Raw genomic sequence first — 19,186 nt, 5'->3', positions numbered from 1 at the left:
CTTTGGGTACATGATACAATAACCATTCTTTAAGACCCGCGCGGTGTGCTTCGGGTCGTTGTCTTGCTGAAATATGTAATCGTTGCCAATTCCCATTTTCTGCGCACTTTGCTTTAAATTTTTCTTTAATATATCCATATAAATAAACCGAACCATAAAATGGAGCTGACCCACTCCATGCCATAACATACATCCCCATAGGAGAACAGAACCACCTCCGTAGGGATTAGGTTTTTGAGACTGTAAGCTTCCCCGCGCTTTCTATACACTAAAGTTTTCTTCGATTTACCAAACAATTCAATTTTTAGAAGAGGGAAGTGGCTGTGTTGCTCGAAGGATAATACAAATTAATCAAACTACATGTATTCAAAGCAATTTATTTTTAAAAGCTTCAGTGCTAATTGTCAGTTAAGTCCAGAAGTTTTCCATGGTGGCAACACATCTGATAGTATCAAAATTAATCTAAGGAACGTAGTACATTTAAAAACTTAGACTGTACAGAACACTAAACAGGATGAACAGTATTTAAAAAGGGATGCACGTTAGTGTCATGCATGTTTTGTTTACATTTTATTGTAAAAAAAAACAATAAAATGTAAACAAAACATGAATGCACCCCTTTTTAAATACTGTTCGTTCTGTTTAGTGTTCTGTACAGTCTCGAGTGTTTTTAAATGTACTACGTTCCTTTGTGTGTTTAATGTGTTCCCACCATGGAAAACTTCTGGACTTAACTGACAATTAGCACTGAAGCTTTTAAAAATAAATTCCTTTAAATACATCTGGTTTGATTAATTTCAATTCAATTTTTGTTTCGTCTGATCACATTTTTCCAATCCTCTATATTTTTGTCTAAATGTCTTTGAGCAAACTCGATGCGTTTAATTCTGTTTTTCTTATTTATGAATGAATACTTTTATGCAAAAATACGTAAGTACCTACCTAGTATGTAATTTAATTTTGCTGTTTTTTTTTAGCAGTTTAGGTGAATAATTGTGTTGGTTAATTTTTCAAATATGTAATAATAATAATAATAATAATTGTATCGTTCGTTTTATGCATAGTATTTTACAGAAAAGTTAAAATATCTCAAAAAGTACTTGGTTTAGCTATAGGACATTTTACATAAAAAATTAAGGTATTTGAGAGACAGACTTAATTAGATAAAAATATACAGGGTGTTCCATTTGAAAAATTTTAGATATTGTGTATTTAATTTTAGCAAGTTTGAAAGTTCTTTAAAGACACCCTATATTAAAAAATTACAAATTGTCATAGTCAGCCTAGAGGAGGTACGCTAGACTAACTGTGGTACAAGTTTCATAGGCGCAGAATAAATTTTAAGTTAATTATGATTTTTTAAACGAACCCTCTAAAAGCCAAAAAATAACATAAAAAAATTAATTACGTCGCAACGCCGCACGGAAATTTTAAAAACGTTATACGAAAGTAAAGTACTCTTTTTGCCTCACATTTTTGTACCATAATATACAGGGCGTACCATTTAAAAAAAATCATATTTTATAGTAACTTTTTTGTGACACACCCAGTACACATAAAAATATTTTTAGTTCGTAGGTTTTTGTCAACCCTACAACTTTGCTGTAGAACTTTTTGCTCTACCTCATATAGTTAAGGCGCTATCTTAGCCATACACCTTGTTGGCACACCCTGTATATGCGTGTATGATTTCGTTTTATGTAAACATGTTAAATCTATATCCTTGGTTATAAGTCTATGATTTAAATAAATGTTATTTATTTCAGTACACCTAAAGTCGTTTCTAGTAAATTCGTATCTTTTGTTTCGCCTTAAACATCTCTGCTCTTTCGCTCGTTTATATTCAAAACAAACTTTTGCCAAGGACTATCGGCAAGCGGCGCCGCCAATAGTGCCGCCCAAAGAACCGTCACCGCCGCCGCCCCTGCCGGCCGTCGACCAAGACTACCGTCTACAGTTCGCGGGGTTGGAGGCGCCGCCTCCGCCCCCACCGCCGCCGCCTCTCCCGGGCGTCAAGTCGCCGACGAAACGGCGACCGCCGCCCCCGCCGCCTTTGCCCGCCCCCGGGGCGCCCGGCGATCCGCGCCTGCGTTGCGGCGACCCCTCCAAGAGGAGCGACGATGACGTCGACGACGTCGACATGGACATTAGCGAGGACGTCGAGCAAATCGGAAACGATTTAGATGGTAAATAGTTGAATTTATTGAGTTAATTTTGTTGTAATTCTACAACGGATAAAAACTGTAAATTCAACACAATTTAAAATAAGTTAATCCGCGGCAACGTCGCTTTTCTACCATGCCGCTACCAGCCTTTTCATGTTCTATAAATAACCGCCACCCGCGCGGCGTCTTTGTGTCAGTCGCTCGTCACCTCTCAACGAGTCGCCTTTGAGCCGTCTCATCCGGTATCGTCTCCGTTCAGTTGTAAGATGGAAGCTCGCAGCAAATCAAAATTGAACTTTGTTGTTTTCTCTTGAATTAAATAAACTTTACATCAAAAAACCGCTGCAGAAATTGAAGGCGGTTGAGTGAAGCAGTAATCTGCCCCCATGGTGGAGCAGTTCTTCTTAAAACCTTAAATTTCTAAGTAAGGTCTCTCCTTACATAGGAGAGCGCTACAAGTGATTGGGGCAGAAAAAACCTCCCCACAAATTTTTTTACAAGTTTGGTCAAAAGTCTCGAACTAATATTGTCACATTCAAATTTAGGCTTAGTAATGTAACAAGGACTTCAAATAAATTGAAGCTTTAATAGTCTTAAATTTAGATTTTTATTAGTAGGTAATATTTGCTAATTTTTCGTGGAGGTTTATATTGAAATTTTGCAGTTTTTCGGTCGGTTTAAAGTGAGATGTATTTGTGATTTGAGACAGTCAAAAATAGCAACTGTTTTTAATTCACCTCCCTGCCATGGCTTTTAAAGAGGGTCTATTTATTTATTTATAAACGGTATCCACCAATTTTACAAAAATGAAATAAGCCAGATAATACTAACACATAAATCAATGTTACAAATTACAGGAAAGTCGGATATAACGACGGCGAAGGGACTACTGAACATGGGTCGTTATAAACGGCCGTCGTTATTAAAGGACCTACATACACTACGTCTTTTTTTTTTCAAATAAGACTATGTACTTACATGATTATGATGGTTATAAATATTTTTTAATTTTACAAAACCCTGAAAATACATAGATACATACAAAGCAAAAAACCAAAAATAAAAATCCAATTTAAAAAAAAACTAAATTTACACTGTTACAGTAGGTAACGAAAGGTAAACCTACATAGTACATAAAATACATTTGTATGTATGTACATATAAAAAAAATTATATAGTTAATTTAGTAAAAAATCTGTTATCTTTGTTTGTTTTTTGCAACGCCAGTTAAAGTAAATTGATTCAATTTTTTTCTCAATAATTTGTGTCTAAAAGTTCTTCGTCACTCGCATTATTGTATGGTACAAAACTGTTTAGGGTCTTCACTGCTCGTAAAGCTTCTTCAATAGATGGTGGATTAAATTCTTCTTTGTCCATCTTAATAAACAAGTCCAAAGTCATCCAGGCTTTTTTGTTAGACATGTAGGAAACAGGTAATGTCTTAACATTTTTAAAACAACGAGTGTTTTTTGATTTTCCAATAACAATCAACTTACGTTTTTCTCACCCAGACATATTGGCAGCAACAAAAAGAGTAATTCTTACTTTGCACATTTTCCCTTCTTTGCACTTTTCGCCTTTAAATTTCAGTGTCGTGTCTGGAAGCATTTTGTAGAGCAGACCTGTCTCATCTGCGTATACAACCAATACAACTAAAGGAGAAAGCATAATAACTCATAATTCAAAACTTACCTTCAATTTTCGTATTGCGTGTCTTTAGAGTATAATTTGCGAATACCGACAAACGTGTCGGAAGACTGCCGAAAGTGAACTGATTTAGATGTAACCGTTCAAAGTAGTTTGAAAGCATCAAGGGTAAATGTTAGCTGCGTTCCAAAATTACATTACGCACATCATGGCGTAAATAACGAGGTGGCTCCCATTACCCGCTGGCTCCTATTCCCCCCGCTCCCCTATTATTGTCATTAGGATTCAATTAGTATTTAATTTGGGCTGCACCACATAACTACGTAGCTTCTACAGAGTAATCGAATCGGCTCTTTTATAATCGCGAACTTGTCCTTTATTTGTCACATTTAATTAAAATCTATTACCTTAAGGTATATAATAGGTATAAATTGTGATGAATAAAAATGTATTTGATGCCAAATAATTGACGTTCTCAGGCAGCGTGTACAGTTTGGAACCGCCGCCCCCACTTCCTGACCTCCTGGACGACGTCGACGCCAACCAATTCCTCGACGAAATATCGCACGACTTGAACGAGTTTAGTAATTTGTCGGAGGAAGCGGAGGGGCCGAACGAACCCGAGGCGGACAATCGGAAACGATCGGGGCAGTTTATGGGGCCGCCGCCGCCGCCGCCCCCCGTGACCTTCGGAATGGCCGGGTTTCCGCCCCCGCCGCCCCGGATGGCCTCTCAGGGATATATGTCGGTAAGTACGATGGTGGGTGGTACGAGTAACTTTGGAATTCGTGAAAATGGTTTAAAAGAAAGAGTTACATACAGTAATGGCCAAAAGTAGATAGACAAATGGTTTTTTAAAAAAATCAAAGGAAATAAAAATTCTATAATAAAGATATTTAAGTATATTATGGGCAACATAAATATGTATAAAAATAATAAAACATTCTTTAGAAACAATCACCTAATTTGGTAAATAATAAGAAATAACTAATTATACGCTGGACAAAAAGAGATAGACAAATTTAAAAAATAACCAATACTCTTTTTTTTTTCGAAGTATTTTTTTTTAATTGCAAACTAAACCATCTACAATATTAGTATTTTGTACAATACATATTATTGTCTATTACAGCCTGACATCTACGTGGCATTGATTCAATAAGATTGTCTATGAGTTTAAAACCAATATTTTTCCATTTCTCGTGCAACCGTTCGAATCATTCACCTTTATTTGAATAGTTTGTATTCCTAATATCACGATCTACAATCCATAAATTATCGATGGGATTAAAATCGGGTGACTGAGATGGCTATTTTAAAACTTGTAATTTTTCTTCTTCGAAAAATTGCTTCATAATTTTGGAGGAATGCTTCGGGTCATTATCTTGCTGGAATTGGAATCTCAATGGTAAATTGTCTTCGACATAGGGCAACATAACATCTCTGAGAAAATCCCTGTATATAAACCTGTCCATTATGCGCTCTATGCGATGTAACGGGCCCGTTCCATAACCTGAGAAGCAACCCTAAACCATCACTGATCCACCTCAATGATTAACTGTGGGTTTTGTGTACTTGGGATTCAAACCCTGGCCAGAAGGACGTCTAACATATTGAATTCCATCGGAATTAAACAAATTAAACTTCGATTCGTCGCTGCAGCAAACACGTTTCCATTCATGCTTTGTCCAGTGTATATGCTGACGGGCAAATTCCAATCGGGCTAAGCGATTCTTTTTTGAAAGCAATGGTTTTTTTTGCTGGCCTACGTGCAAATAGATTCTCTTCTACCAACCCTCGTCTTACAGTCCTTGAGGATACATTACAAATCCCTAGAGCCTGTAATTCTATCTGAATTTGATGAGAAGTCATGAAAGGGTTATTCTGGCTAATTTGTTTTAATTTGCGTACAGCTCTAAGGTCCATTTTTTTGGTCGACCAGATTTATTTTTTGGCTCTAATGATCCTGTCCTTTCATATCTTTTGATATTTGCCCGAACAGCTTTTCTTTTAACATCAAATCTACGAGCAATATCAGTTTGACGATCACCCGCGCATGTTGCACCTTGAGTTAAAAAGAAGCAATACTATACTAATTTTATTTTATAAATATCTAGACAAAAAAATAATTCCAAAATTGTTTTTGTCTATCTACTTTTGACCAGGTATATTTATATTATTGCTTTATCTGATAGCAAGCAAAATATTTAACTGAAATTTATTGGCATCTTTTTATAGACCACCTTACAAATAACAATAATTTAAAATCTAGGGGACCTGTGGGTAAATCTTCAATCAAAACAATTATATGAAAATAATACTTTGTCTATCTACTTTTGGCCGAAGTACCATCGTGCCGAAAAAAAACTGGGACATTGAAATTTAGATAGGGAATTGTCTCCTAGTTTATTATAGTAAATCGCATTTCTTCGGTATGGTATGCATATTTACGCATTATGAATTTTTGGAGTCTTAATAATTACATATTTAAATAATAATATTGATACAAAACATTTTTATTTATTTTTCGATATTTATTTTTATTTGAAACACATTTTATAAATAAACCAAAGCTAACTAAATATCTTTTTTGATAATATGGAATAAAAAATTATAAATACTCAGTAAGCGCACCGTCGTTATCAATTACAGCTTGCAAACGTCGTGACCTACTTAAAATTAAGTTTCTGGTATATTCTTCGGTTATTTGGTCCCATGCGCCATCTATCTTTAGGCGTAATTCATTCTGATTTCTAGACCTAAAGTTACCTTTATACATATATTTTGCCATTTTACCCCAAACGTTTTCAATTGGGTTGATATCAGGGCTTTTCGAGGGCCACGGTAAAATTTAAATTCGTTTTTCGTCTATACAGGGTGTTTCAGAACAATGGGATCAAACTTGTAGGGATTATTCAGTGTAACGGTAGAAAACCTTTGAGTAGAGAGAACCTTTGAGACGCTTTAAAATTTCAAAAGACGATAAATCACCTAAATAGGATTTAATACATTTAATTTTTGCCTTTTGTAAATGTATTATCATAATAAAAGTTCAAAATGTCTTCCTCCAACCTGAATACATCGATTGAAATGTCGCACATGATTTCGGCGGACTTCGGATATTTGTTTTGAATGATTCAAGTGCTGCTAGAATTCGTCCAATTAAATATTGTTCTGTTTCAATTGGAGTTTCGTAGACCAAAAACTTTACATTTCCCCACAGGAAAAAATCTAGCGACGTTAAATCGGGTGACCTAGGAGGCCAAGAAACTGCTGCATTATCATGTTGGAAGATAAAATTTTGCCCATAGACAACACCAACTGATGGCATCATAACATTGTTCAGGATATTGCAATATCCTAAGGCCTTAAGCCTTCCTTGCACTATTTGACAAACGCCTGGTCCTCTAAAACTAATCCAGACCCAGACATCTATACTAAAACGTTCACTTTGATTAGTCTTATGTGTATATCTTTCATCATATTTGGTATTAAAAGGCCTGTAAACGCGGATTTTGCCATTATTGCACGATTGAAAGGTTTTTTCACCAGAAAATATTACCGTTTCCTATATGTTGTTTTAGTGTGCATATTGATGGGCAAATTCTAATTTTCTCTGTTTGTTTGCTTCAGTCAAAAGTATTTTATTTGTTGCACAGCAACTTTTAATTTCCGAATTTCTTATCCTACTACGTCTATCAAAATTTATCGAATATTATACTTTCATACCTGTCTAAAATTTTAGATGCCTTTTAATTGTGAACAAAATGTAAGTTTTTTGTTTGCTATGCTATGTAGGTAAAACTCTGATACATTAATGTCTCCCTTTATGCACTGTATTATTGGCGTTTGACAGTCTATACTTTTTGACGATGCTAAGCTGTTGGATGTATATGAGCAAATAAAGAAGTATTATTATTATTATTATTGTTTGGGCATGACTTTTCATGGCCACCTAAAGCAAATATGTCAAAACATTCCGATTTTTATAGAAACTTGCTTGTATTTCAGAATCTGAACTATTTAGATATAGGAACATGATACCCCGTTAGAAAGGGATTTCAATTTCCTTTTAGAATATGTTATAATATACAGGTTGTTCCGTTTAAAAAAATGCATTATTCACAATTTTTGTATCTAGCGGTAAAATCACTAATTTTGACCAACCGCGTATAATGTAGAACAATTTTTTATAGTGCAGCCTAGTGTACAATACTTCCGTAAATTACGCTCATGATTTCAATTTTCTACGCGTTTCAGTGCCGTAGAAATAAAAATTTATTTGGAGCTATGTTTTTGTCAAAAAATAAAGAAAATAATTAATTTCTCGAAAACCACTAAAAATAGGTATAGAAACACCTTATACAAAAACAATCATAAAGCGATAGCGGATCAGAAAATAAAATAATATACAGGGTATTTCATTTAAAATAACAAAGTTGCTACTATTTCTTGGTATAAGCGATAACGCTGCATCGCTAAAAATATTTTTAATCGTTAGATCGCTAGCTAAAACTATTTTTTGTTCTCCGTAAACGTCTAAGGTACCATCAATCACCCCGTATACTACTACCATCATTACTAAATGGATTTTTTTAAGAAACAAAACTATTTCAAGTATCTGAATATTTAAAACATATTAAATAAATAGTTTCCTTATCTTTTTGATACTGGATCTTTGACATGACAAGTAACGATTATTTTACCTTTGGTGAAGAAAGAACTACTACAGCTCAATGGAGGTTTATTAATCACGAAACAAGATAATTTATTTAATTTTTCTGTTTTCTGCTCGAAAATTTCTTCAAAAAATATAAACAGCCCTCGATCGCCGTTTGAAAATAATGTAAAGTAAATCAACCTTTGCAAAAGCCATTTTAATGCTTTTTTAGAAATCCATATTGGACAATAATAATACGAATGGATATCCTATCCAATGAATTTTGGATGTCGAAAATTAGCTCTCCAATAAATATTTATTCTTGGTACTTGGACTAATAATAATAATAATTGGACTAATTTTGGATATCCATTGGACAAACTGTGTGCTATCTGGGTCTATATTTAATTCAACTTTGTCAACAACATATTACGTCACGTGTCAATCAATAAAGCATATTTAATTCGATATAATTTGTAGATGAATCAGCCACCCGGACCGCCGCCCCGCATCGGCCATCAACCCCACGCGCCGCCCCCGATACCACCGCCCGCGGGCGGGCCGCCCCATTGGGACAACCGAGGCGGTCCGCCGCCCCACTGGACGGGCGGCCGCCCCCCCGCCTTTAATAACGACGACGACAATCCGTACTTGCACGACGACTTCGGCGGGCCGCCCCACAATTTCGGCCCGCCCAATAATAGTTTCCGAGGGGGCGGGGGCGGTTTCAATCATAATCATAATAAAATGAATAATAATGGGATTAATATGCGAGGTGGGTTTAGGGGGGGCGGTAGTTGGGGTAGAGGTCCATGGAAGGATCGCGGCCGTGGAGGACGTGGAGGAGGCAGACGCGGAATGGGAGGCGGTGCAGGTGGACCGCCGCCCCCACCGTTTAGAGGCAGAGGAGGTAATTTCAGGGGCGGGTTCAGAGGGGCTTTCTGATGAACGTTTGTTTTTTTTTTTTCGCTATTTATGACTTGGTTTGCATTTACGAAGATAATTGTTGATCATCATCAATATGATTGATGCGTTCATTGCGTAGTTTTTCAACTATTTTAAGCGGTTATAGGTCGTTTTCAGCCCGGAAATCCGGCGTCCAGGACCGGACCAGATTTACACTTTTTAGAATTGTAACATACTATTTTGTAGGGTTAAGTTAGCATAGTTATTATCAGATCAATAATATGAATGTTGTAATTGATTTTTATTTAATAGTTGTTTGCCTTCGATAGATGGCGTAGTGGTACATTACATACATGATGTATAAGTCATAATAACGTTGCTGCATTAAGACTACGTGGTTTTATTCACGCGTACTTACGAAAAATTACTGGGTTTGTTTTATTTTTTAATTTTGCTTATCCCGTATGTGTTCGCTCGCTATTTTGGCATTCGCTCCCACTTTTTTTTTATATTAACCTCCATATCTCCTTTTAGGGGAAAATTTGGCAACGGGGCACTAGAGTGGGAGGGAGGCGTCGTTGCCAGATTTACACCCTAATCCTTAATTTGATCAGTAAAATTCCCAGGGCATGTAAGGGAGAGTGAATACTAAGGAAGAAATTTCCTGGAAAATTTAAGAAGTTACATATTCAAAAATCTAGAAAGACCCAGAGAAGGTTTCATTAACTGAAAACTGTTAGTAGGAAACTAACTTAGATTCCTAGAATAAAATGATAAATTACTTCAAGGAGTCTGGTATTTCATAGGGATAAGGTGTACCAAATAGAAAAATGTTAAAATGTCTAGATGAAAAAAAAACACTTCAATTGGAATAAAAATTAAAATTACTCCAAAGATGTGGATCATTTAGGAAATAACCCTAAAACTCTAAAAAATATAAAAAATCACTTGGAAATTCCCCTTAAATATAAGAAAAGGCATCTCATGCCAAAAATGACCTGAAAAAACACTGAAAGTTATTTCAAAATCCCGGAATAAATAAAAAATAACGATCTTGAACACTTCAGGATAAATTCACATGGCATCAAACATCCAGAAGCAACTTCAGATTCCTGGAATAAAATTGGGAATAACTTCAAAAAGTTTAGACATCTAAAAAATGCCTTTTAATTCCTGGAATGATATTATAAATTACTTCAAAAAGGCTGGAATTGTAATGGTTCCTCGTAGAGATAAAATGTTCCAGAAAAAATCAAAGAAGAAAATTAAGATGTTTGGAAGACTTAAAGAAACACTTACGGAAAGAAAAACGCTTCAAATGCATGAAATAAAATTCTGGGGTTGATAATACAGGAAGAAAGAGTACTTCAAACGCCTGGAATAGAAATGAATGTCACTCTTAAAAGCTGGATTATATCAGCAGTAAATGTAAATATTCAGTCCAAATGAGAGATGGGTTTTAATGCCTGGAATAAAATTGAAATTTATCTCAACATCCTGGAATAAATAAGAAAATACCGTTTTAACAATACAGAATCAATTGACATAAATAAATAATTTCCTCATTACCAAAATGTAGTCATTATGCCATAGTCTAGCATAAGGCTATTCAATTTAAGTTGCAATTATAAAAATATACCAAGTTATACAGATAGCAATTATGAAAACAGATAGATAATGTGAAATTAGCTGTAAATATCCAGAAGAAATTCCAGATTCCTGAAATCTACCTTCAAAAAAATCTGGAATTTCAAATTCTCTCTTACAGAGATGAGGTATTCCAGGGAAAATCAAATAAGAACCTTAAAATGTTATTTTAAATTCCTGAAAGAAAATTGAAAATTAATCCAGAAAATTTGGATTTTACCTTAAATTCCTGAAAAAAATATAAGAAAAGGAATTACACACCAAAACTCAACTAACCTGGAATAAAATTTTAAATGGAAGTCTCGAATTTCAGAAGCCTCTCCTAGATATAAAGTATTCCAGCAAAAATCGAAGAAGATATTTAACATGTGTTGTAATATGCTGGGATTTAGAGACAGTATAAATAATAAAACATCTGAAAAGTAATTATATTTCCTAACTAAAAATGATGCCCTTGTATATCCCAATTGCTTATACAAAGCACTGTTTATAACATATGTACATAATAACCTATTTACCCAACTTGCTTATTCCAAATACATAACGATACAGGGTGTCCAAGATAAGGATCGTAAGCATGGGGATCTCGGTACCTGTTGGAGATACAGCTTCGGTTAAATTAGGAAAAAGTTGTGCACTTTGAAGCGTATTTACATGCCGTTGAGAAACATCAAAAATTTCCATGACTTGCTGAGATATTTGGAAAAAAGGGAAATTTGCCAATATCGATTTTATTTTTTCCTGGCATTATTTTAAAAGATATCAAAAAACTATTGACACTTTTGAAGTAGTACGTGATGGCGCTTTTGAATTTTATATCCGACGTTTCTTTTTCGAGAAACCATCATCAACTTTATTTTTTTATATGGCGCGAAAAGAAAGTACACCCTGTATCTGATTCCATTTTTTATTACAAATTCAATGATGTATCACATGTCACATTTTTTTCGTTAGTTGAAAGGAAAAATGCAAATTTTCTATTTTTTTTGCATATTTTTTAAGTAAGCTTTGGAAACAAATGCTTTGACGTATGTAAATACCTGTTACCGAGTCTGTCACATTTTTCTTAATATCTATTTAGAGAGTGATGAAGCTAAATGAAGCATTGACTTGCATTGTACATTGTACTACTTATAAATAAAAAAATGTAACCAGTAATAGACAAATGTTTTATGATTTTTCTAACGATATGCAACAAATAATGAATACATTTTAAAAATAACGAAAAAAGCAAATAAATTAACGCATTTTATAAATTTAATTTAAAACAGGTGTTCAAACAGGTTTCCGTTATTTTCTAGACATAAGTATGATCTTCTTACAGTAGCAGTTAAAACATCACGCAATAACTCTGGCGTAATACTTTGAAAAGCGGCCGTCTCACATTCTCGTAACTCCTGCTCAGTTCCAAAAGAATGTTGATAGACTCGGTTTTTAATAAATCCCCAAAGGAAGAAGTCCAAAGGGGTTAAGTCCGGGGATCGCGCTGGCCAAGACACTTCACTGGAGGTTCCAATCCACTTTTCAGGAAAACGCTGCGAAAGGTACTGTCGAACTTGCCAAGAATTATGTGCAGGAGCCCCGTCTTGTTGAAACCAACAGCTATTGACTTGTGCCAGAGGTAAATCATCTAAGCAGTCTTCTAAATCATTTTCCAATAAATTAAGATATCGTTCTGCTGTTAATGAATAATGGTAAATAAATGGACCTAGTATTTTGGTTCCTGAAATTCCACACCACATATTAAATCCAAAACGTTGTTGATGTCTAGATATTTTCTTAACACGCGGATTTTGTTGGACCCAGTAATGACTATTGCGGCGGTTAAAGATACCATTGTTAGTGACCATACTTTCGTCGGACCATATTATTTTTGATGGAAAATTAAAATCCTCTTCACAGGCACGTGTATACCACTCACAAAAATGCCGACGTCGTTCGACATCCCCAGGTTTAAGTCCTTGGCAAATTCTAAATTTGTAGGGGTGATATCTGTTTTTACGTAAAATAAACTGAGCTGTAGCTTTGGCCACTACTACATTTTTTTCAATTTGTCTGGTTGATATCTCGGGGTTTTCAATAACTGCTTGTAAAACATTATTTTGAGTTTCTTCAAGAGATTCCTTTTTTCGAGATAAAACAGGCTTTTTAAGCGAACCATATTCTTTTAAATTTCGAGCCAACTCTAAGAAAATGGATTTACATGGTTGCTTTCTATCTGGAAATTTATTAAGATACATTGCTGCTGTATTTACAGTATTTTTGTAGCACGACAGCATGTCAAACTTCTCTTCATAACTATAATGACCACCAGGCATATTTGAAGATAACACAATTTTAGCAATAATAACGACAATAAAAAATATGTGACAGGGTAAAAGGTATTTACGTCAAAGTGTCAAAGCGTTTGTTTCCAAAGCCTACTTAATAATATGTTTAAAAAAAAAAGAAAAATTGTATTTTTCCTTTTAACTAACAAAAAAAATGTGACATCGTTGAATTTGTAGTAAAAAATGGAATCAGATACAGGGTGGTTTCTCGGAAACGAAACGTCGGATATAAAATTTAAAAGCGCCATCACGTACTACTTCAAAAGTGTCAATAGTTTTTTGATATCTTTAAAAATAAAGTCAGAAAAAAATAAAATCGATATTGGCAAATTTCCCTTTTTTCCAAATATCTCAGCAGGCCATAGAAATTTTTGAAGTTTCTCAACGGCATGTAAATACGCTTCAAAGTGCACAACTTTTTCCTAATTTAATCGAAGCTGTATCTCCAACAGGTACCGAGATCCCCATGCTTACGATTCTTATCTTGGACACCCTGTATACAGTATGATTATAAATTATACAATTTAAGTACCTGTACTATAGTATGCAAGACATAAAGAGACACTTATAAGAACAAAAAGAACTTGAATAAAAATGCCTGGACTGAAAGTTAAAATTGCCCCTAAAGCCCGGAAAAGCTTCAAATTCCTGGCACAAAATTGAAAATCAATCTAAAGATTTGGAACATTGAGGAACGTACCTAAAATTTCTGAAAAATCACTTTGAAATTTCCCAAGTAATAAATTGAAAATTATTTTCGAATCCTGGGATATGTAATAAGTGACTGTCTTGAATTGTCCTGAAAAAGTGAAGAAAATTAAAATACCTGGAATACGTAAAGAAAACTGGAAGAAAAAACTTTGAAAAGAGGATCCTAAGAATCCAGGAAGAAAATAGAAATAATTTTAAACGGAGTAATGACAAATCAGATATATATGTACCTAGAATAAAAATTCCATCGAAAAGTCTGGATTTAAGTGGAACTGCTTGGGATCATATTATATAATAAACAAAAAGACCTTGAAGTTCTGGTTCATAGTTTGGCAGAAAAAATCTATCAAAGATGGAAAATTAGGGCGTGGCCGAGAAAAATTACTCTCCAGGATTTTCCTTCTAAGAGGTGCATCCTGTAACTTGATTTCCCAGAAGAAAAAACGAATGAATTTTGAGACACCCTATACAGGGCGCTTGCTGGTTTTTTCTAATATGTACTTACACCAAGGTTTTTTCCCTAATAAGATAACGTTGGCAGATTTAGGAAAAAATGTAAAAATTTGGCAACCAAACGGATTACCAGATTATACCCTCAAACACTAGCAGAAAAAATGATAAATGCATGAAAATAAATAGTTTCCCGCGTACGGGTTTTGTCTTAAAAAAGTACATCATCAGACAAAAAGAAATTTAATGGAAAAAGGCAAAAGAAAACTTGACCAATGACGAAACATGTTTTTAGACTTTTTTTCTTTATTCTAACATAAATTTCATTAAAAAAAAAAAAGTGAGAGTGAACCCAAGTGATTTTTCCTTAATTTCCCACTAAAAAATTTTTAATTTATTCTAAAATCGCGACGAGCCGGCACTGGTAAACCCTATAGCGATTACATTCTGCGAGAGTGAGGCAACCGACAATACGCGCCGTCACAATCGGAGCGTTGTTGGTTGCCTAGTATTCGGGGCAACAGTCATTAGGCAGGGACGTACTGAGGCAATATTCAATTTATTATATTAATTTTCTTTTTTTTTTTATAAATCGACAGGATTGTAATTACTGATTTTTTTTTTAAGGTTTTTATCGTGGGAGAGGCAGGTGATGATATACGAACCCTCCGGCGGGCCGGCTATGTAAATTCAAGGCTGTTTAATGTGAACATTGTAAGTGGTTTGTCTAAAGTGGAAAATACAACATTGCATTGACTTTTTTTAATAAAGTACCTTTTTTTGTACTACTGTGTGTTTGGTTTAGTTGCATAAATCTATACACCGCCTCCCTCTACGATTTGATTTTTGAAACCGTTTTCATCGTCGTAAAAATGACAGTGGCAGCCATCTTAGAGAAAAATTTAATATGGCGGACGTCGCTATTAAATCCAAGATGGCGGATGGATTACTACTAATAGTGACCTAATTAAACATGTTTTTTTTGCCAAGAGGGCTGCCATAGTGATTTTATAATTGAATTGGCCGAAACAAACAAGAAATTCCCCTTTAATAAAGCGAGACAAAGATAACGATATATGGATTTTTATTAGGTGCGACGGAGAGAAACCATGGCCAACGGACCTTCGGCTGACGTCACGCAGCCTGTTGACTATGGTATGACCGTAAGTGTTTTTTTTTTTCAAATTATTTAACTTACGATGTTCTTTAAGCATTTGACCGTATCAAAGTCATCAAAGAAAAAATTAAATATCACTGTCAAATTTTCGCTTTCTAAATGCAGCATGGGAGTTCCATTTAAGACAACGGCGTTGACGTTAAAATGACCTTAAAATCAACCCCCTCTCTCTGCAAGAAGGTCAAATTTAGAGCCGTTTTTCTCAGTTTCTTTACAGAGCTTATTCACCTGCTAGGATTTAAATGAAACACCCTGTATACGTGAAGAAAACGTCTTCATTCAAGTCTTTCTATGTACACATAATTCCAAAAAAAAAAAAGAAATTATATAATTAAATTATATGCACTAGAAGAGTGCAATTGGCAAGCATTCTTCCACTTAACCAACTCACCCCTATAATACCAAAAAGCGACATCTTTAATATTAACAAAAACTACTAGTACATTAAGCAGTAATAGCCTTAATAGATATACACAACTTTTCCACCAAAATTGCAGACCATAAGTAGACATAATAGGTGTTGCTCAAAATTAAGCTGTAAATCTATTATACATAAACCTAAATTTCTACCACAGTTAAGTATCAATTTGACATCATTTGCATTTATTCTAATTTCAGACCAAAACAGTGCAGGATTGATCTTTAAATTGTGTTCGGTTGAGTATGTATTGCAAAATTATAGGTAAATTTAAATCTAACTAGCAGGATAGTCTGGATTAAACTGAAATAACAACAAATGTGTATTATCAGCACATACAGTCCAGTGCAACGATATATTAGAATGGTCACCCGTCAAAACACCAGAATTCCACCTGCCAAACAATGTCATCCACCTTCTATTTACATTGTTTGACAAGTAAAATGCTGGTGTTTTGACGGGTGACCATTCTAATATATCGTTGCACTGGACTTTACTTGAATGTGTGAAGACACAGTGGCCAAGAATGGCCCTTGGGGTACCTCTGAAATAATACTTCTAAACTGTGATACTCTTCCATCCATCTCAACTACCAACTCTGACCTAAAAAACAGCATTGCAATCTCATCAAATCCAGAAAAAAGTTTAGCATACATTAACTTATGATCAATCATTTCAAAGGCTTTAGAGTAGTGGAACAAAATCAATATTGCAGCCATTCGCCTAAGGTTTGCAATATTATCGGTGATATTCAGAGTGCTGTCGTTGTGTTGCGACTTGCTCTAAAGCCCAATTAATGTACAGGGAATTAAGTTGTTTATTTTTTTTAAATAATCAGTGACCTAAACATGAACTTTTCTTTCCAGAATTTTAGATATGACAGGAAGCAGACTCACGGGCCTCAGATCTGTAGAACCGACAAGATCAAATTTTTTAGGCAACGAAGTGACGAGAGATTCTTTCCAGAGTTGAAGGAAATGCCCATCCAAGGTGTTATTATTATGTTATTTTAGTATCAAACTGGTTTGATTTTTTAAATACATTGCAAAAAGACTTATTTATCTCTCTAACATTTAACAACTAGGGAGGGATTAAACTCATTGTACTTTTACGAAGATAGACAATAGGATCGCTTAACTTTTACCAAACTTTACGTTAATGTTTTCGCCACCAAATATTGTAAATAAGCCAACTTTTCTCTACGTAGGTATAGCGGCTTTAGTAATATTTCGAGGGATTATATAGTTTTCAAAATTTTCTGAAATTTACATCTAAGTTTAACCTTGTGTCTTTCCCCCATTATGCATAAGTCCACCATAATGCATACGGCTTTGGCACTCTAATGGACCTCAAAGGAGCATGTATATGAAATAAATACTTGAAATTGTGAATCAAATATTTCACTTTACGATCTTTATCGTAAAAGTAGTAAAGATCAGTCCACTCTACCTCTTACTGAAGATCAAGTAAAAAGTATGCCCTGTAAAAATCTTTAAAACCCTTGAAAAAAAACGCTACCCTTATAATTAAATAATTTGTGAGTGCTTAATCAATAATATTGCTGAATATTTTACCAACATTACTAAAAACACTGCTCGGAATCTATTTTATTCAAATTATTACAGCCAAATCGAGAAACCCATTTTCTTCACCTGCAAAATCACGGGATAACTGCATAAACTATTGAAAGGAACAAATTTAGCTGATCATTGTCAACAACACTAGAGCATTTAACTTGTTTATCTCCAATGAAGATCGATGATAATTTTAAACATGTGTCAAGGCAGAAAATGATCTTTCAACACTACAGTTTGAAACAAACATTCTCAATGCAATGAAAAAAATATAAGTATAACTTTCAAGTTAAACTTTCGCCATATCTGATATATATTCATCAATAAAGACATTTATTATCATATACTTTTTCCATACTTATATTGTCCCAGGCCATGACCTTTATGCATTCAAATAATACATCTTAAACCAAATATATATTATACACAATGGAGCATAGCTCTGTGTGTGTATAAGGGTATCTAATTACTTTAATATATATTCTATTTTTTATAATATAATAAATTTTAATAATTTATATACTACATCACTTGCATTTGGCACTACTGCCATGTTGAGGGTCCATGATTTATCAAGTTTAGATGTATTTTTGTTTTTAAGATAAACCTTACTATAGACTTAATATAAATCTGGTTTACTGTCGACACTTCTGCATCTTTAAATAATTGAATTCAAGAGTACATCTTATTTTTATTATGAATGATCTATAGTAAGTATTTTTAAGTAATAATTAATGGCTCTAGCCCCTAGACAAGATGCAATAGTGCAGTATAGATATAAGTAGTTTAATACACTAATTTTTAGAGTTTTTAACTTCATAAACTTGTGCAACTGATAAAATTTGTAAATTAATTGTTAAAAAAAAAAAAAAATATACTGCGAGTTGCTACCTCAACAGTATCATCGATTGCCGATAGTTCGCAAGTAAGGTGGAATGCAACGTTTAGCAATTTAAGTATGTTAAGTATATTTTTAATAATTATGTTCTGCTTATGAATGTATAATAGCACACTGTATGTATGTATTATAGCACATGTTGCTAAATAAATATATATTATTATTATTTTTTCCGGATTATGTTTGATGTATGTTTGATACATGTGCCTGCCATTTTAGGTTCGAGTCCAGTATCACTTCAAGGTGCTTGCATTCAGTATCTTGGCATTTATACTGATGAACTTTTGACTTTGTTGTCACTTGGGATGAACTAGTCTTGCCAGCTGAAAAGTTCAGGAAAACTAACTTTCTGGCATTCAATGTTAGACAATGCTGATCAAACCAGTCTTTTATAAGTTTAAGTGCAGTTTCGGCCCTTATTTGTTGCTTCAAACCAAGTCTTGCCTGTCACAAACGATGCTGTGTCATCAGCAAAACGCACTAACTGTCCCTGCTCCTCTTTTTTTCTATTTTTTAATAAACTATATAATATATTTTGTTAGAAACAGTCTAATTTTTTTTAAATAATAAAAATTATGCCACTGGTTTTATAAATGTTCGTCA

General features: G+C 34.2%; 1 protein-coding gene and 1 long non-coding RNA gene across 6 annotated transcripts in view; one reads left to right on the top strand and one right to left on the bottom strand.

Annotated features, from left to right (window-relative positions):
• Nucleotides 1–18,749, top strand: part of LOC126738378 (histone-lysine N-methyltransferase 2B-like) — a 43,519-nt gene extending 24,770 nt beyond the window's left edge. For 2 of the 5 annotated variants that reach the window (XM_050443681.1, XM_050443680.1), the window contains exons 10-12: nt 1,865–2,186; nt 4,292–4,560; nt 8,953–9,768. In XM_050443681.1, coding sequence (XP_050299638.1) covers nt 1,865–2,186; nt 4,292–4,560; nt 8,953–9,417 — 1,056 coding nt within the window. In that variant the 3' untranslated portion in view covers nt 9,418–9,768. Of the gene's footprint in view, nt 1–1,864; nt 2,187–4,291; nt 4,561–8,952; nt 9,769–15,143; nt 15,302–15,607; nt 15,680–16,977 lie in introns of those variants that run through there. The other 3 variants (XR_007661314.1, XR_007661313.1, XM_050443683.1) reach the window with 3 other exon arrangements.
• Nucleotides 3,237–4,173, bottom strand: LOC126738379 (uncharacterized). The gene is made up of 2 exons (XR_007661315.1): nt 3,858–4,173; nt 3,237–3,796 (listed from the first exon to the last, which is right to left on the bottom strand). It is a non-coding gene; the product is annotated as an uncharacterized LOC126738379 (long non-coding RNA).
• Nucleotides 18,750–19,186: the final 437 nt, after the last annotated feature.

This window comes from Anthonomus grandis, chromosome 7, assembly GCF_022605725.1.
Source record: "Anthonomus grandis grandis chromosome 7, icAntGran1.3, whole genome shotgun sequence".
NCBI classification, from domain to species: Eukaryota; Metazoa; Arthropoda; class Insecta; order Coleoptera; family Curculionidae; genus Anthonomus; species Anthonomus grandis.
The sequence above is the reverse complement of the archived record's forward strand: the minus strand, read 5'-3'. Positions and strand labels throughout refer to the sequence as shown.